The sequence below is a fragment of the Protobothrops mucrosquamatus genome, unplaced genomic scaffold, assembly GCF_001527695.2.
Source record: "Protobothrops mucrosquamatus isolate PMUCROS unplaced genomic scaffold, P.Mucros_1.0 scaffold10, whole genome shotgun sequence".
In the NCBI taxonomy this organism is placed as follows: Eukaryota; Metazoa; Chordata; class Lepidosauria; order Squamata; family Viperidae; genus Protobothrops; species Protobothrops mucrosquamatus.
Window position 1 is genome coordinate 4179382 of NW_015386397.1, and position 20725 is coordinate 4200106.

At 37.8% G+C, this 20725-nt stretch overlaps 1 protein-coding gene across 1 annotated transcript in view; it reads right to left on the reverse strand.

Moving 5' to 3' along the window:
* Positions 1-18212, reverse strand: part of KPNB1 (karyopherin subunit beta 1) — a 43914-nt gene extending 25702 nt beyond the window's left edge. Inside the window, exons 1-8 of the mRNA XM_015810448.1 lie at positions 18173-18212; positions 16686-16744; positions 11818-12000; positions 11353-11553; positions 10599-10751; positions 7130-7189; positions 6369-6458; positions 4581-4691 (exon numbers count right to left, since the gene is read on the reverse strand). Of these exons, the coding sequence (XP_015665934.1) occupies positions 4581-4691; positions 6369-6458; positions 7130-7189; positions 10599-10751; positions 11353-11553; positions 11818-12000; positions 16686-16744; positions 18173-18212 (897 nt within the window). The remainder of the gene's footprint in view (positions 1-4580; positions 4692-6368; positions 6459-7129; positions 7190-10598; positions 10752-11352; positions 11554-11817; positions 12001-16685; positions 16745-18172) is intronic.
* Between the last annotated feature and the right edge of the window lie 2513 nt (positions 18213-20725).

The following is a 20725-nucleotide window of genomic DNA, read 5'->3' on the forward strand; positions in this document are numbered from 1 at the left end:
TTATTTAGGGTGATTTTAAAAATAATTTTAAATAGAGACACAGCTTCTAATATTCGGTTTTTTAATCTGGTTTTACAGGGGTTTGTATTTTTATGCTTTGTATTTGTACTGTTTTTAATACGCTGTGCACCGCCCTGAGTCCTGCGGGAGAAGGGCGGTATATAAATTAAATTAATAATAATAATAATAATAATAATTTAAATTATGAAATTGTTTAGATTAAAACTAAAGTGAAGGAATGGAGAAATATGTTTTATTTATTTATTTATTCGTTCATTTGTTTAACCTATCAATTTCTATTGTCTCCTATCTCAATCCAATTGACTCTGGGCAGCAAATATTACAATAATTAAAATCATAAAAACTGCAAGCCAGTTACAAATTATACATATAGGAAACCAAAAATTATAATAATTACATAAGAATTAACAGTTTACCAAGATAACAGCCCCCCCCCAACACTTTCAAGAGCTCATGCTTTGGCACATAGCCAGGTCTTTAAAGCAGAGGTCCCCAACCTTTTGGGCACCAGGGACCGGTTATGTGGAGAGAGATTTTTCCGCGGACTGGAGGGTGTGTGGTTTTGTGTGCTGCCTGCATCCTGCGGATGGGTCTTTGCTTGTTTGTGCAGATCGGTTGCTGGCATGCCACGGCCCGGTATTGGTCCATGGACCAGGGCACAGGTCGGCAACCTGCGGCTCCGGAGCCACATGTGACTCTTTGAGCCTTCCCCTGTGGCTCCCAGCCTCCTCTGCTATTTGCAGAGAGGGACAGAGACAGAGAGAGGCACTTCCCTTCTCTCTCTCTCTCTCTCTGTGTGTGTTTGTGTGTGTATTTTTTTGTTTGTGTGTAAAAAAGAGAGTGGACTCACGGTGTTCTCCGATGAGCTAAAAAGCTTATTGGGTGGAGCTCCTCCCTTTGCTGCGTCTCTGCAGGAAGCAGGAAGGGCAGGAGAGAGCTAGTTAGCCCAGCTATGCTGACTCAGGAATTCTGGGATTGAAGTCCATGAGTCATAAAAGAGCCGAGGTTGCCTACCCCTGAGCTTGTTGGAGAACAGCCTGAAGCCAGCTTGCCAGGTGAGCAGAAGATCGGAGAGAGGGAGGGGAGAGGGAGAGAAAGAGAGAGAGGGAGAGGAAAGACAGAGACAGACAGAGAGACCTTTTTGACATCTAAAATGAAGATAACACTGCATATATCCTTTTTTACCTTTATGATATATGTATGTGTGTGTGTGTGTGTGTGTGTGTGTGTGTAAAAGATAAAAAAGGATATATGCAGTGTTAGCTTCATTTTAGATATCAAAAGGGTTTTGCGGCTCCCAGTGTTTTGTTTTTGGTGGGAAATGGGTCCAAGTGGCTCTTTGAGTGTTTTGGGTTGCCTACCCCTGGACCAGGGGTTCAGACCCCTGCTTTAAAATCTTAAGGAAGGGTAACAGCTCCAAAGGATAGGGGTTACTGCAGAGAAGACAAGCTTCCTAGTCCCTACTACCTGACATTTCTTGGCTGGTGAGACCCACAGCATCTCTAAACTACTAAACCGAATTAGAAAGATAGAAACTTCTGAAAGAAAATAGTCCTTTAATTAACTGGTTCCTAAGCCACATAGGGCTTTAAACTAGTATCCTGAATCGCACCTGGACGCACACCAGCAAATAGTGCAGTTCTTGTAGCAGAGGTGTTACCACATAACTGCCACTATCATTTACCTGGGCAGCTACATTTTATAACACTTGAAATTTCTGAATGCTTGGGTCCTTTGAAAATTGCACACAGAATGGCATGGTAATTGTTTTTTCTCCTGCTCACCAACAGCTGATTTTACCACCAAAGCTGATTCTATAGCAGCACACTCCCCAAATTTGAACAGAAGCAACTAGGAATGACCAACACGACTCTCCGACGACCGTGGACTATCTCAACAGTTGCAATTTTCAGTAGGAGTATGCAGGTCCTTTTGTTTTAAGTGTGCGTCAGTTTTAACTACATGTTTTGAAATTTCTTTTTTTCTTTTATCTTTAACTGTTAATTGACTGTTGAATGCGGATTTATTCTAATCCTTTGCTGGATTTTAATGTGATTTTTTGCATATTTTTATTGCTTTATTTTGGAGTTGCAGATCGCTTTCACTGTAAGGAAGTCAACAGTAATCTTCTGGCTAGTGAAAGTGATCAAATTTGATTTGAATTTTCACTACAAGGATTTTGTATTCTATTAATTTTTTAAAAGTTCTGGTCTTATTTTTTTTAACCTCTAATGGGAATTTCTTTTATCTATTCACTTTTCATTGTGAGAAATATTATCTCGTTTTTTCTGTGATTATTCTGTTATATCAACTTCCCCTGTAATTGACAGGAAATGTTTCTATTTGTGAAAGCTCAGTTATAGGAGAGTTTTGGACTATATTAAAAATATAAATAATCAAATTAATGTTAAAGCCCTTTGGAAGCCTTTGGAAAAAATGCTTTTTGGCTCATAAGCTCAAATTGAAAACTTAGATATAAAGTTTGATAAACTAAAGATGATACTCAGATACAAGGAACAGCAGCTAAAAAAAGATTTGCAATCTGATTATTGGAATCTAATTTATTGCTGATAGATTAGAAGGAGGAATCTGGTTTGAAAACTGCAGGCATATTGGAGAAAGCTGAAAGGGGCATGAATTCTAAAGACTTGGAGATAATAGAATCGATGAATGATGGACTGTTCTTTCTCAACAAATTTCCAAATGCTTTTCATGGATAACCCCACATACAGTGCAGTAATTGAGTGAGAGGAAAAAGGACATGAGTGACTTTGAGCTAAGCCCTGTACAAGAATGGGTGCAACTGTTGCACACCCTTAAGATGTGCAAAGACATAGCTGCAACTTGCTCTTCAAGCCCAAGTCCAAGAGGAACCCCAAGTTATGCACTGAGTCTCTAGATCAAAGCTTCCCTATCAAATATGGAAGAACCTTGTTCCAAGCCAGATTAAATACCCAAAGCCGCTCCGTCTTGCTTGGATTGAATTAGAATCCATTGCATTCTTTTAGAGTCAATGTTTACATTTGGGATAATAGTGATACGGTAGAATTGTTTAGGAGTTATAGCAATACGTTGAAGAATAGAATTATATATGATCAATAGTCTTGAATTATGAATATTTTGCATGAAAATGAAGTTGAAAGTCAGTTGTTGAATGCAGTAAGCCAGGTACAGCATACTTAAGAACAAATGGAATGTTTAGCAATGGTTCAAACTGAATAAGGGAATCAATTGAATTCACATGGAAAAAATACATGCACCAATATTAAAAAATGTGTGACATGGGATTAAGAATATGAGCATGTACGTTTATGAATGCAATGCTATTTTGCTTATTTAAAACCTAAATTATTTTTACTGAATCCTGTATGGAGTGCAGATTTGAAAAATAATCAATTATCATGACTATGATTTTTTTAAAAATCAAGTGAACTGTAGCAGGCAAAAAGATAATTTTGAATTAATAGAATGTTTACTGAAAACAGGAAATTGATCCAGAATTTTTAAGATTTGCAAATGTTGATACAAAGCTCCAAAGTAGTATGTGCTGTGTTGCAAGAAATGTTTGTCAAAACATTATATTTCGGAGGACCTCTCATGGACTATGAATGCTAACATGCTTGTGAAGAAGGCACAGAAGAGGCTGTACTTCCTGAGAATGCTCAGGAAGATAAATTTATCTCAGCATCTACTCCTGTCCTACTATCACAGCACCATTGAGAGTGTCCTGACATACGGCATTCTTGCATGGTATGGGGGCAGCTCTGTAGCGGACAAAAAAGCTCTACAGAGGATTATTAAAACTGCCCAGAATATTATTGGACTCCAACGTACCAGCCCTGGATAACATCTTCGAATTTCATTGTTTGAGGAAGTTGCATAACATTCTCAGAGACTCTTCCCATCCTGCTTACAATCTTTTTGGACTGTTGCCTTCTGGCAGAAGATACAGAATAATTAAAACTCGGACCACACGATTTCTGAATAGTTTTTATCCCAGAGCTGTAATTGCACTCAACAACGAACTAAGGGGCCACCATCAGTGAACTGTTGGACAGCATTACTTGGTCTGTTGTGTGGATGTTGGGTGGTTTTAGGGGTGGGGATTGTGGGGGGGGGGGGAAGTGTGTTGGTGATTATGTGTGTGAGACTTGGTTTTTGGGTGTCAAGTAAATTTCGTTGTATATGTATACTATGTACGCACATACAATGACAATAAATAAATAAATAAAAATAAATAAAATAAATAAATGAATGTAGCAACTGGTGTACACCAAGCTATGAGCCAATCAGGAGTAACTAAAGTTGAATGCAGCAGAAACAGAGTGCTATTACAATGCTTATGTGTGTGAAAATCTGTCTTGAATCTTTCAAACACACATCGCAATGCAAAATAATTCTCACAGTTAATAATCTTGGGTCTCAACATTTATAAATGTATGCATCACTTTAGTCAGCGTGGTGCATGATTTTCATCATAGACCAAAGATTGTTATAAACCAAGAATTGTCCTAAGTAGTAGAGTCAGAAAATGTAATATTGGCAACTCTTTAACTTACTTCTGAAGCTTCTATAGCCAGGTCCATTTCTTCATCACAGACATTTGACCAGAACTCTATACCTTGCAGAGCCACTTCATCAATATCACTTTTCATGGCTTCAATTGTGATCTTTAGAAAAACAAAAGCAGTGTTAAACCATGTTTTCTGCTCCACCAAGGAATTTATAGTTAATTTATAGCACAGAAATAAAAAAAGGTAACACTTTCCTCTGCTAGTCGTCTTCGATTCTAGGGGGCAATGTCCATCTCCGATTCACAACCAAAGAGCACGTTTCATGTGGCTGACATGACTACATGCCAAAGGGACATGGAATACTTACTTCCCCACTGAAGTGAGATCTAGTTCAGGGCTTTTCAACCTTTTCACAGATTGTACCACTTTTAGGACATGACAATATTTGAGTACCACCAGTGCTTAGCAAGGTGTCGAATTTTGGGTTTTACTGATTAGATTCATTCGTTGTTATAGAAATGGCTAGTTAATAATATTATGGAAAAGTAAAAAGTTGAGGTTCAATGTTAATGCTTTCTTCTACTGCAACAGAGAAAGTTTGTTCTTTTTCCCTTCTCCCCCTCACTTTTTCACCCTTTTTCCTCCCCACTGTGTCCTACTGTTTGCTTTTGTATTTTATTGTATAATCTAATAAAATATTACAAACTGTAAAAAAAAGTAAAAAGTACCAGTTTTAATTTCTTCGGTGGCTGTTTCTTTGCTGAATCACTTTCCCTTTGCACTGACAAATGTATGATGAATTTATCCATGTTTATTAATATGTACCACTACCAACTAGCTCAGGGGTCTTCAAACTTGGCACTACCTCAGGTGTGTCACAATGTTGCAATCTGTGACTGAAAGGCTCCGGCAATTGTGAAAAGCTTTAGCCTTAAATTAAGCCTGTTTACCTTCAAAGAAAACTTCCTAGAAACCATAAACAGACTCAAGATAAGAGAATAAAACTAATTACATTTGTTTAAAGGGATTAAACCTACGGAAGTCAACACTTTGGTCTCAACTGCTAGCCTTTGTGAAACAGACTAAAATATTCCAATAATCAAAGCACATAAAGGAGCCTCTGAATTACAAAACACTGTACAAACTGTACAAAAATCCTTATGGTAACCCAATCAAGCTGCTAGCTGATCCAGAACTAAATAAACCCACCTCTTTTCCAACATGCTCGTCTCCCAGGTTTTCATTTCATCAGTGCTGATTACACTCTCCTGGCTGGACAAAAAGAACCAGGGAACCTTTTCTTCCAGCAACAGCTGCTTCTTCTTCCCTGTCTTTTTTTCCTCCCTGCCTGCCGAGCTCTCCTTCCACAGCTTCTTCTCCATCCCCTTCCCTTTCCGTTGTCTTTTTTCCCCTTTCCCGCCAAAACCACCTCCTTTTATATCTTCTCCTCCCCCTTTTCTTCAGTTCACCTCCAGCTCCGCACTGCTTCCGGAAGCGCCAATCAGCTGGAGCCCTGCCAGCTCCTGGGGCTTCTGCCGAGCTCCGACAGTCCTGCAGCTGCAGTTGCCTCTCCTTCAGGCTTGGATCGCTTCGGCTCATTCCTCCACCCCACTACACTACTCTAGGACGGTCGCCTGCCACATGCCAAAGTACCATAGGTGGTACACGTACTATCAGTTGAAAAGCCCTGACCTAGTTATCTACTTGCATTTACATGCTTTTCAACTGCTAGGATGACAGGAGCTGCGGCAAGTAGTAGAAGGTCACTCCATTATGTGGTACTAGGTCTTAACCATAACTATCCAATCTCAAATCTCTCTTGGGAATACTCACAGCAAAAAGTGCAGGACCCATATATGTTTCCATGTATTGATAATAAAGGGACATAATCTTCACCAAGTTCTGTAAGGCAGCTACTCGCACCTAATATAAAAACAGAGCAATAACAGTTCTAGGCAAAGAAGAAAACACCAAAGGCTCATCTACCACATGAATGTAATAAACCTAGTATTCAAATTACTTTGTCCAAATATTTTAGAGTTTATTCTTAATTTTAAAATTAAACAGATAATGGGAAAATGGGAAAGGAACTACACAGTACTGAACTCAGAAAAATAATCTGACATTATAGCAACAAAAGACCTATCTATTATTATCTATAAAAAGCAACACTTTCTTTCTTAAAACATTTTTCCCTTTACTAGCTTCCCTAATCCCTGATCATACCATCCCTTTTATTTGACTAAAGAGCACCTCAAAACCCTAGCCATATATGTAATGTTGTAATGCACATAATTAATCTTTTATTTGTCACTCTGATTATAACCAAATTAAAGATAGAAAATGAATGTCTTCACTTCAATACTGTGTCACTCCTTATGTCACTCCCAATCACCTTTCTCTGATGTTGGATTTTAATCTCTTTTGGGATAGATATCTATCTTTAGTTTTGTTTCCAGGACCACTGAATGTATTGATAATATTATATAAAACCTTTGGTGAAGAATCAGTTTAAAGCTTTCATCATCCTTTTTCTGGAAACAGACGTATATTTTTCATACATTGAAACTGCTGGGAAAGAGTTTCAGGCTTACCCTTGTATCAGGACACTGTGTCGCTTCACAGACTACTTGCATGATAAAGTGCCTTTCAGACTGGAATTTTTAAATAGAAAGAAAAATGCAGAATTAGGTCTGAAATTTCCAAAGTATACTTCAAATTAAAATAAAGGTAAACAAAATTTACAATAGTCCAGCTAGAACCCTCTGGTACTCAATAATTTGACTCTGATTATATACTATCAAGTTGTTTTCAACTCCTAATAATCATATAGAATTTCTCAATGACTTGAATTCAACACAACTTTATTTTACCAAACAAATGCAATGTAAAAAATCTTTTCAAATATTTGATTGAGGAATATGATTGCAGTACAGCAGTATCTTCCATATAAAACTTAAAAGTTATCTCAATCAAATACCTTTTCTGAAAGAGTAAAATTCTTGAGTCTACCAGAAACTTTAAAGTTCTAGCTTGAAATAAAATTATTTTAAAGTTATAGTTTATTATAGATATTACATAATGAAAATACTCTACAGTTCCAATATAAAATTGTTTGGATAAAATAACTGCAGTTTAAATTTCTCATTAAACAGTCAAGATATTTTATTTCACCTTTCATTCACTTGAAAATTTGTTTTAATTCATATTTTAGGTCCCTTAGGAGTATATTGATGGTAAAACAGAAATCAAATTCAAAAGTAAGACAATAACTGAAATTCCCTGCAATTCAAAACAATCTGCTTATCCTATCACCATTTCTTTCTGGACTTGTAAATTATATTGTGGTAAATATATCTTCATAAAAAATTAAGAAACAAGCACGCAATGCCTCTCACTGTAGGATCAGAACCATTTTTATACTGGTTCTGGTTCATTTGGTAGATTCATAACATGATTTTAAAAACTATCTGACAGAGAGGCAAACCTAGAGAAAGGCTTTTAAGTGTCTCATAAAACGTTCTGTTCTCTAGCTGAAATAATATAGTTATGTGAAAAAGTAGTCATTCTCGTTTTAGTTTTTCTGATGTTTTGAGTATCTATCAATGAACCACATTATTCTTTTTTAAATTTTTCTAATGTTTTGCATATCTTTATCAATAAACCATGTAACCATATCATTATGTGGGTTTTACTGATTCATATATGCAGTTTGAGTGAACAAAATAACACGTTTTAGAGCCTGTTTCACTTATTTCATCAACAATTTCACCCAACAAATAATATATCAGTATAAAAAAGTAATACCAAACACTTGGCACCAAACACTTCCCATATTACTATGCAGGAACTGTGACCCATTCCTCCATGGCAAATTGTTTAAAGTCATTAATGCTTAAAAGTTTTCTAGCAAACTTGTTTTATGCTCTGCCACATTTCTAGGGGGATTCTGACACAGCTAATAGTCCTTGACTTATGACTAAAATTATGGTCATAAGTCATTCCAATAAGTGGGTCGTTATTGTCACATATTGACTCAATTTTATGACATTTTTGTGATGGTTGTTAAGCAAATCACCATGGTTATTAAATAAACCAGAAATACTGGTTTCCAACAAAAGACATCATAATTCAGTGACATGATCCCAAGACATTGCAGCCGTAAATGCAGGCCAGTTGCCAAAAGCCCAAAATGCAATCACATGATTGTAAGGTAGATGAGGGGCCTGGCTGTCAGAACTTCAGTTCTGGGTCATAAGTATCTTTTTTTGGGGGGGGGGGGGGGTGTGTCATAATTTCGACCAGTCACTAAATGACAGCTCATAAGTCAAAGACTACTTATATTCCAAAATAATGCCTTTATTTTTCTTCATCCATTCTCTTATAGATTTATTTGTTTGTATGTTCAGGATCATTATTTTGCTGCATCATCCATGTGTACTTCAGAATTAGCTGATGAATAGTCTGATATTCTGTAGAATTCATATTTTTATCTTCCCCCAAATATAACATAAAGAGCTCCAATTTTGGCTCATGTATTTATAGAACATTCCTCCAAGTGCTTGTTAGCAAATTTGATATAGGCATCAATAATCTCCTTAGTAAACAAATAGCTTCCATCTTGCTAGATTTCCACGAATTCTATTTTTATTCTGTACTGGTAGAGTCATCAAAGCCTATTTTTTATATAAACTAAGAGATCTGAAGTTCTCCAAGTTTTGTTTTGAGCTTCTTTGTGACTTGCTGTTCATGGACAATTCTGATTAGATGCCTATTTTGGGGAAGATTCACTATTGTTCCAACTTAGTATTCTTAATTTCAAGATGAAGGTTTCTGACGGCAGATTAACAAACCTGCAGAGTTTCAGAAATTATATTATATTTTTTTTACTGAGGCCAACATACTTAGAATACATGTATCTTTATTATTTTGATTGAAGAAAAAAAATCAGGGAAAAGCAGAAGAAAAAAACAAAGAGGAGACTTTGAATTGTTATCTCTAGTTCTAATACTATTTAGTCATCAGTAGGACAAAAGATGCAAAGAACTGATGATACTGGAGCTGCATCTTCAAATAAGCAAATGGTATCTAAATGTGGGGTCCTTAGTGTCTCTGAGGTTGATTGTTTTCTTGCAGACATTTCATAACCAAACCAGCTAACATCATCAGTGATATTTATACTAGTGGCTTGCCTTGTCTTAGTTCCAGGTATCAAGAAATTCTCTAGTGCTTTTGGATTTAGCTTGATACAGGAGGCTCACAGTTTCCTAGTTGAAGCTATGGTTAAATCTATGTGTTCTGAAATTAAGAACTTTTCATGTCTTCTTATTGCTAGTTGCTATTCATGGATATGCTCTGTTAATCTTCTGCCTGCTTGTCCTACATACTGGCTGTTACAGTCCTTACCCTGTATGTTGTTGATGACTCCTATTTTTTCTTCTGGATCTTAGGATATTTTGGATGGATTTGGTTTGTTTGTGTGCTATGGTAATGCCATGTGGTTGTAACAATCTGTTGGTGATTTCTGAGATGTTTTTGATGTATGGTAGTGTTACCCTTTTCACAGCTTATGCCGGTTGTGCTATATTGGGTTGAGTGGTCAGGCACTTTTTGATAAAGTTCAGTCTAAATGGTTCTCAGGCAATCTGTATTTAATTAATTGATCATTGCCTTTTCTTCCCCTTAATAGCCTCTACTCAGTGGCAATTGGGATGGACTCTGGCTTAATTTATTTCTTAGTACTACTATCTCTATGCCAACAGCACCTTTGTTCTTATTACCCTCCAAACAAGAACTTATACTGTCATAATCTTTTATGTAGTCATAGGTAAGCACTAAAAATTACAGCATGTTTATGGGTATGCCACTTTAATTGATTTATTATTGTTACTTGAATAAATATAAAAGGAATTAAGTTTTCCAAAACAACTTCTAAACATGTACAAATCCAAGTCTCAGTCAAAATAGGAATGCATCAGAACTCAGTGTGGTGCATGGTTTCTCATCACAGACCATGGATTTCACTGGCATCCTTTTCAACCATACTCCAATATGATCACTTACCTCTTTGTCAAAGTTTGTTTTGGTGAATTCCAAAGAGTTCAAGAGTGCATTTGTAGCCGCTAATTTCACATTATTACTTGGCTCTTCTTTCCTCATGCCCTGGATAATGGCAGTCAAAATCTCATTGGATTTATCCTGAAGCTGTTCTGGATCCTGAAAAAGAAAAAATATTATAAACTATGCCTGTGTTCCTATAAAATGCACAACCAACTAAAACGATAACCATAGCGTGTTGTCTAAATTGAGAATCGCAAGGATTTCCAAATTAGAATGGAGACTGTTTATCACCATAGCTTAGTCACTGAGTACTTTATTTTCTGGAGATTTGCATCTTATTTGGACACAGAAAGATGAATTCAAGGGCTAACTTGAATTGAGTCCTCTGACCCAGCCTCCAGCAGAGAGTAACTAAATGGAACCTACCGAAGTCCTGTACAGAGAAACTTTGAATCTAATAATTTGCTTTGTTCCCTCAAACAACAGTAGGCAGTAATTACACACAATTACACTCTGGGAGAACAAATATTAGGATCTCCAATTGGCTTGAAAGTTCAAGCGTCCAATGCATAATTTGGAATCAACTACAATCATGTAAGAAAAATTTAGAACATATTGAGAGACAGTATTATTGTGCACTATGTCTTTACTTAAGTTAACAAAACACAAGAATGAGCTTTTGATTAAAATTAAGAGAGAACAGGAGATTAATAATAAGCACAAGAAGAAAGAATAGCACGTTAAAGGCAACACTTACAATATCCTGACAAATATAGCCAATGGCTTCCAATGTTGATTCTTTCATATGCTCTGTGCTATGCGGATTTGTAACATTGGCTACTAGCTGAGGAATAAGTTCAGGCCACTGATTCATAGGGATCTCTGCACAGGCGATGCCAGCAACGCACTGTGATGCTGAGCTTGGCCTGTAGGTTTCTGTACCCAAGGTTTGCAAAACCTGTGAATATATGAAGAGGATCATCATCAGTAGGCAAGATCACAAAGCTGCAATACTGTTAGCATTAGGCAATGGACTGCTGTGTATTCCTGAACCATTTCTGAAGTTGAGCAAAAATAAAGCATGCCTCCCAGCCTTTTCTCAACTTGGGAACAAATAAGAAGAGAATAGTAAATTGTAGAAACAGTATTCAACTAAAGATATGCAGACTGATAAAAAAGCAGGAATATGAACTAGAACTAGAAATGCTAAGGTTTAACATACATAATTTTTGACTTCTCTGCGAGCATTGGCATCGATTGCAAGCCATCTCTGTTGATGTTGGGTCTTTACATCAGGATCTTTAGATGTTAGAGAGTTCTTGATCTGTAAACCAGCTGCAACTCTTGCAACTTGGCTGTTTCCTGGATTTGCCAGCACTCTGGACAGTTCCACAAGGAAAGTAGGCTGGCAAAGAAAGAAATTTCAATAACCAAAACTTGTTATATCTTTCTCGTTTTGATCAATGCATAAATATACATATATGACAATCTAAATCAAAACATTTTTTAGTTCTGATCCAAGAGCTAAATCCACATATAACCACCAGGCAACATTGAATTTTCTTATGTTTATATACTACTTACAGGTCTCTATTACAATACTCTCTGTTCTCTACATCAGGAATCCTCAATCCCCAGGCCACACAAGTGAACGAAGCCCCACCCACGCATGCATGAGATCCAGACAGCATATGAAACCATGCCCCCCAAAAACGCAGAAAAACCACCCTCCATGGAACCGGTCCCTGGCATCAAAAGATTGAGGCCATTGCTATAAAGCTCTTCTTTATAGGTTTCATTTGTGTAGAATTAAATTTCATTTTAAACTGAAGGTATTCTGTACTTGTTTTCAAACATTCGAACTTCAAAATAATACACAATTATAGGATATAGAAATAACTGAGTTTTTAACTTACTGGAGCAACCAGTTCTCAAAAGTATTGAAATCCAATTGTTGCATATTAACTTAGACCAGGGGTAGGCAACTTTGGCTCTTTTATGACTCGTGGACTTCAACTCCCAGAATTCATGAGCCAGCCATGCTGGCTCAGGAATTCTGGGAGTTGAAGTCCACGAGTTATAAAAGAGCCAAAGTTGCCTACCCCTGACTTAGACCATAGCAGCATGTTGAGCTTTTAAAAAAAGAATGTGTAAATATTTGGTGGATACTCTACTATAATGGACAGAACATGAATACATTTTCATGGCTAGAAGCAAAGTAGGACTATGAAATATGTAACACTAATCTTAACTGCTGGGCAGGAGGAATAAGATACTTAAATTTTTGCTCTACTATAAAAGATGGGAAATCACAGGGTTAGAAATTACTAATAGTTTTTTTTACAGCAAATTATATGAGAAAAGTGCTGTATGTGCAAAAATGACCTCTCCATAAAGAAAATCAGTATGATCGCGAAATGACATTTCAGTACTGCAATAAACAAATTACACCACTTTTAGTAAGGACTATTCTTCAAAATAATTAACTAAATATATCAACATGTGCCCAGAAGCAATTTGCCACAATATTAAAAACACAACATGAATTTTAAACCCCTCTTTTCTAAGCTATGATAGTTATCAGGTAAATATTACTATCAATGGTTGTAAAAAGCTTGATGAAGTAAACAGAAAATGTAGAATGTTACTAAATTTGGATTTGGAGTAACTTTTATTATCTTCTTAAAAGCAGTTAGGAAGTATATAGTGTGGAAAAGAATAACATGGTTAAATAATACCTAAACCATATTCATTAACATTTGATGGAAATAGTACAGCAAGATGTAAAAGTTTCATTAAATTTGAAACACTGTTTTCCGAAAGACTTAACAGAGGGTTGCCGGGATTTTTCAAGCTTCTGACAAAAATAAAAATTGTAAAGTAGGAATTCCATTGCCATATCATAAACTATCTTTGGATGTTTCCTCTTACTTAATAAACTGTTTTCTGACAATGTTTAACCATTTTGTAGCTTTTCTCAACACAAAACTCTTTTCCCAGGGTTCATTCACAAATAATTAATTATAACTAATCCCTCAATTCTTTCTTTCATTCCATAACATGAACATGTACTACTAACATCTTCATTTCATTCAGATCACTTTATTCACACTACCTAATAAAATCCAAATTAATCTTCTTGTATCTTGTCCTTCTATCCTCCTCTATAGCATGACCCAAGAATAAACCTTGGACAAATAGGTAAGATACTATTTAGATCATGCCAGTTGCAGGACCATTATCTCTTCCTTCTTCCCAAGTTGAGCAATGAATGGAAATAAAAAGCATGGGAAAAAGAGAAACTGTATGGAAAAATCTAAAAATATTTATGTGATAATTAAGTTAATCAAGGCACATTTTAAACCTTTACAGCATAGAGGTAGATTTCATGTTTTTTAATTCCTGTATCTGATATTTTCCTGTCCAATCATAATGTACTTTGTAAATTTTATTATTTTTGAACATGTATATATCTCTGGATTAAGGGACAAGGAATGCAATTGTGAAGTTTGTCTCTTTCTTATGAAGATAAGTGACAAGCTATGAAGGGTAAGCAACTTGTCAAGATCCCAAACCTTAATTTAGCAATCTGTTATGTAGAGAGTAAATAAGTGTTATAGCACTTTTTCACAGTTTTATTTCAAAACTGTTCTGCTACCAAGGAACAAAAGTGAGAATTATGTCTTAACATGTCAAAGCACATTCTGAAATTAATATCTGCCAAAGACATGGATGAAATGAATGTTTATCTGTTCCCAATTCTTTTCCACAACCCAAATGTCATGCATGGTTATTCATCTCAAGACACAATGTAATAAAAAATAGGATAAGCATAATATTGAGTACAGATAAAATAATCAATCTTTCAATGTTTATTTTACAAAATATTGTTCTGCAGATATCTTTATAACCACAGTCCATCTTAAAATCATATATATTATCAAATAATCTCTAATCCAAGACATGTTATAAATATAGTTTTTCTATTTTCTGGTCAAGGCTGAGGATATCATTTGAAAACATATATATTCAAATATATCTTTATTTTTTTAGGCCTCACAGAAAGAGTTTATTGACCCGGATGGCCGAAAAAATAACTGTTGTCTAGGACTTCTAGAGGGCATAAATTTGGGGGGGGGAAACAGGTTATGTTGCAGTTGCTGTTGAAGCTGAACTGTGGAAATCAAATTTCAAATCCCAGTTCAGCCACAAAGCTCCCTACCTGGCCCCCAATCTATTTTGAAAATTACTATAAATATAAAATGAAATATTTTTTTATTTTATGCATTTTCTTCTAAAAGGTAAACTGAATACAAATATGATCTCTTTTTCAAAATCCTATGCTAGTCCCTTAGGAGTCTATAGATGCTTTGCATCTTTCTGAGCAATTGGGAGAGTCTGAGAAATGAGTCTTCAGTAATAATTCTGAAAGCCTGCTGTGTCAGCTTGAGCCAGTCACACTCTCAGCAGAATTCACTTCATAGAGTTATTGTTGTGGGGAAAATAAGAGAAAGAAGGTGTACTGGATATGCTTGCTGTCTTGAAGTTATTTGTAAAAATAATAAAGGTGGGATACAAAAAAATAAATATGAAAATATTCCATAATTTTTGTTTAGTTTTTTAGGGAAAGAACAATCATACTGTATAAAAATGCTAATCTTAATTATTGCATTAGTAATGCACGTAATAAGTTGTTCAGCAATAAATTTACCAGTTTTTAATTTTTTTGTATTTATCAAATTTACTTATTGCAGTGCCAAAAAAGTATAGCATATCCTTTAAAAATAGTCTACTTGCAATTTAAGTATTAAGAAAAAGAAAAGAAAATGTTCTAAGTACCAGTATAAAATCTAAAGTACTAAGACATCAATTGCTGATAATGTATATACTCCAACATTGCCAATGAAATAAAATGAACTTAGTAAACAAGCCTCAAACAATCCTATAGACTGAAAATTCACCTCTAGAATATGTGATAAATTAAAAAACAACCACTGGACAATTCTCTTGGATGAATGCCATGCAAAAAATTCATTCCTGATGTTTTGATATTATACACTATTTTATTCTATTCTATTTCTTCTATTTTTTAAAAAAATTAACAGCAAAGGCTCACTATCACAAGCAATTACACTTCATTTGTATTCCTATTCTCCTTTAAGGCCTTACAATGAATATATCTTAATTTTGACTCAGTAAATGTAATAGTTACCTACATGGCTTCCTTATAAATTCTGGATTAGACTTAATTCACTGTTCAGCACTAGACTTATATTATTCTGATACTTATACCAAATAATGAGTGAAATGCTTAGTAGTTTCATTTGGCTACTAATATTACTCTGAATCAATCCTTTCCAAAAAAAAGGATGAATGGGGTATTTCACAAATAATCTGTATTTTAGAGACTGAAGCAAGCCAATGACTGTTTTCAAACCAAAGAACAAATATTTGTGTAAAAATTTAAGGAAAATATACACATAGGCAACGCCTAGCTAAAAAATATTCAAATCTATGGAAAACACTACAAAAACAAGAGGAAATGGACAAAAATGGTAGAGCAGGAAAAGTATAGAAAATGGGGGACTGTCCGCAGGCAGAAAAAGAGAATCTTTAGACTAGGTAACAGCAGAAAAAAACCGAAACTAGTAGGCCTGATTATGAGCTCAAAGGCGTGTTCGAGACAACCTTCTGAGGACTCCCTTTAGACGACTATACATGCCGGCTTCCCCACATGGCCGGTCCCGCAGGCCCAATCTAACCACCTCCCCCACTTTCCCTCCATGCATGCAGCGCGGTAGGTCCAAGCTGCCTTCCCCTTCCTTTTCCCTCCCGCGGGTCTAGATCGCCTTCACGATTGGATGGCGCGACTCCCGAGAGTTTTGCCATTGGCTGCTTCATGCTTGCCTCCTCCTCCTCCCCCCGCTGGAGAGAGAGAGGAAAGAGAGAGAGAGAGAAAAGAAAAAGCCTACGGTTAGGCTGCGCCCCTCTATGGCGGCTCGGCCTGCTCTGATCTGTGTCTTTTTACACAGGGAAAAGATTCCACTTTCACAAACCCCACCCAAACTCAACTCTTTCGTTTTCCCTTACCAGGTTCTCGATGGCTGCCTGTTCCAGGAACTTCTGAGCCGCTTCAAGCTCGGTGCAATCTGCAGAAGGGGTGGGGGGTAGGGGTAGAAGGAGGAGAAAAATGCATCTAGGAGTGTCAGTGGGGACCCTAAAGCTCTATTTCAGCCCAACAGTTAAAACCCCGAATCCTCTCGCCTTTTTCCAGCTATTCAGTCGCTCCTCTTTCTGCTTAAACTCACTCCATTCTGAATATGAAAGATTTTCGACACCTCCCGAAGCCCCCACCAAAGATAGAGGTCCCCAGCGCATCATGCTTTTACTCAAACTTCATTTTCATCAATCAGAACCGCACAGAAGGATTCAAAAAGAGAAACACCTCTTGGAGAACGTTGCAAGTACAGTATAACCATAACCTCACTCATCCACAACTAATATTTGTGTTTGTATATATAATGTTTTATTAGTGTTGTATATCAATGATTGCATGACTTCTGTAGATGCCGTACGCTAAATAAAAATTCATCCACAACGAATGACTTTTTAAAGAGATGTATTAAGAGATATTTGTTAAAATATCAGTCCGTCTCCAGCTCCATTGTGACAACTCTCCCAATTATCTATCATAGCCAATCTTGGCCCACTGATTTTGGCCTACAGCGGACCTGAACTACTACCTAGGTAAATATCAGGCCTCAATCTCATCGCGGACGCTGCTTTAATTGCCACCCTACCTTTAACGTCATGAAGGCCCTGGCCTTATGGTAGACCCGATGTGAGATCATCGCCTATTCTCCCGTCAGCTTCCGTCTCCCCGTGCTCCCCAGCATATCTAAGAAGCAGCTCACGGACGAGAAGACTTACCCCACACTCATATGCTAAGGAATCTCCACCCCACCCTTATCCCATATGCCACGCAAAGCAGTCTCATTCCTACCCTCAAGGAGAGACCCTTTCTTCCCATATCATTCAGCGTATCCATTAAGTTGTGCCCAAAGCTACCTTCTTCCATACACGTGCACCATTATCCTCATCATCTGATCCTACCAATATATATTAAAAAGGGCGTTTTACGCCTAAGGCTACTTCCGTGCCAGCCTAACTAGAGAATTCTCAATCTCCCCCATGCCACAAATGATAAAATTCACGGTTGCCCCTCCCTTCTCCTCTTCCCTCCAAGCATGGGGCCCAAACCAAGCCCTATGTGGTTCCTTTATCCCCAAGGCCACAGACGGAGCCTGACTCTTCCAACGGCCCCGAATCCTCGAGGGGAGAATTGCTGCTGCTTCCTTTACCCTTCCCCAGACCTTCTCCCCTAATCATTCATTCCCTCCCTTCAAACAACGGCTAACGCCTTCTCCAGAGCCACATATACGCTATGCCTACATGCCCTTCCCCACCCCCAATATCCTCCATATCTTGGAGAGGGGAGATGCTTTCACCCCTACCCCTTCCTCCCTCTGCAGCACATCCATAAGAAAAAAGCCTATAGGCCTTTTTTTCTCCTTTACCTGGGGAAACCGTCTTCTCCAAGATCGTAATGAGCTCCATGGTGGTAATGGTGGCGGCGGCGGCGGTGAGGTGAAGCTAGGAAGGAAAGGAGGAAGGGGAAAGGGAAAGGGAGAAGGAAAGAGAGGATCGGAGTCGATGGTCGCCGCCGCCTCGCCCTCCGCCTGCCCGCTCAGTCGGCCGGTCGGTCTCTCCCTTCGCGCGCTCTTTACTTCTCCCTCAGCAACGGGGCGGCCCCACCCCCGGCGGAAGCGACTGGAGTCTCCCCTACAACTTCCCCTCCCCCTCCTCACACACAACTCCTTCTGGCGGCGGAAGGAGAGAAAAAGGAAGAGGGGAGGAGAAAGCGCGCGCGCGCGCTAAACGAGCTAAAATGAAGCTATTCAGCGAGTGCGACTCAGACAAGGGGGGAGGCAGAAAATTAAAACAAAACAACGTGCCTCCCTCACTTCCCCACAACCTCTCTCTTAGGGGCGCTAATTCACTGTCCTGTTTTCTGGCGGATTAACTGAACAGGCCTGCCAGGCCTGTCTGCCTTCAGGCACGTAACATTCGTGCGTATGCTGCGTGCTCACGCAATCCAACTCCTGCCAAGGCGCATGAAGACCTCCACCGCTCCTTTTCAACCGGCCAACGCCCGCCTTCCCTCCTTCCCACGCTGATTGGCTATTGTGACTCGTACGTCACGGGGCTGACAGGTCGAAAAGAACGCACGGTTTCAAAAACTTTATATTTAAATAAGCTGTGCAGGGTTAATTAAATCAGCAAGCAACCCTTATACTAGGGAAGAGAACAATCAAAATATTAGGAATTTATGTCTCAGTGCGTCACTTACAGGATAAACTGTAGAGTCGTTGGTGCTCTCTGACCTTGGTACGGTAGTTCCACTCTCCACTCCCTTCTAGCAATGAAGATGTTACTAAGTCTGATAAAGCAAACAAAAACCAAGGTCAGGAGCACCAAGGTCTCCAGATACAACAGTACTCTAATTCCTATTTTTTCTTCCATCTTTTTTTTTTTAAAGCAAAGCACTGCCAATTATCAACATTATTTTGGAGAAAGTATTTTGAATCTTACACAGGCATACTTATATTTTTTAAAAAAATTATTGTGATTATAGTCCATTCTTTTATTTGGAAATACAGATAAATTTGGAGTATTACAGTAGAAAGCATACTGGAAAAATTAAATGGAATGGCAAAGAAGAACCTCCTTAGTTTGTTTTCTGGAAAATAGGTGTTTCGTAATGCATTATCTTCTTGACACTGGATGTCCAAAGAGACTACCTCACTTCCATAGAAGCAATGTGAGAATGCCCACAATAACCTGTCAAAAGTTTCCATAAGAGCTGGGATAATCCTATTAGAGTCCTTAAGAGGTAGGGGAGAACCATCTTTCCCTTTTCTTTTTGGCCCTTCCTTCAGTGTCCACACATTGAGCAGCAAATACTCATTTTATAATTTTAGTTATTTTACTGAGGTATGAGGATATGAATTGGAAGAAAGCAGTATCTTGTTATGATTTTATAGATAGGAAAAATATTAGACCTTTTCCATTTCTAAGTTACATGTAATATAAACTGATTTAATTCCTGCCTCTATGAATTAGGTTTGTATTGCAAAGCATAGGATCCATTTTAGATTGTTATGTAAGTCTACTTGAGTTGATTAATAGCTATACTTTTTGAAGAATCTTTCATTTATCGTTAAATGTATTCAGCATTGGTCAACATTTCTTAGTTATATCACATATTTTTATAATTAATTATCTGGGTATATACAAATGTTTTGAGTTGAAATACTGAAAACAGGAAGTCCTTAACTTATAACAGACTTCACAAAAGCTACTTACAACCTGTTTTCAAAGTTATAACAGCTTCAGCAGTCATTCTCCCTTATTGCAGCACTCACCCACCCACCCTTCCACCCTGGTGGGCTCCTGCAGCCATTCATCCTTCAAGGGAGATCAGGCCGGCTGTAGTGGGTGCAAATCAGCTGGAACTTGCCTCCAGCTTTCTTCCCACCCAACAAGCAAGGGAGATCAGGCTGGCCAGTTTTCAAACTCTAGTGAACAAGGGGAGAGCAAAGCGGGTTGGTGTTTCAAGCCTCCACCTATCTCCCCACCTAAGGACTGGGGGGGGGACTTAGCCTGCTCCAGGGCCTAGGAACCCCCAACTTATCTTTCTGTTTTGCAGGTTTTGAAAGAGGTATCCATTTAATACAGAATCAAAGTTCTTACAGAGTCAGCCTTGGAACTAACTCAGGCTATTTTGCAACAGGCTCTATTCTTGCAATATTGTAGAGGGTTTTTTTTTTAATGAGGGCCCATTTTTAAAGGAGATTCCATTTGTTTATGGAGTTTATGGAGCTTCCATAAAAAGGAAGCCACCTATACAAGACTAACACCTTCTGTGCCACAAGGCTAGATTGCAAACTCCAGCCAGCCTGATCTCCCCTTGCTTGCTGGAGTTTGCAAATGCCAGCCTGATCTGTCATTGCTTGCCAATGGCTGCAAACTCTGACCAGACTGATCTCCCCTTGCTTACTGGATGTGAA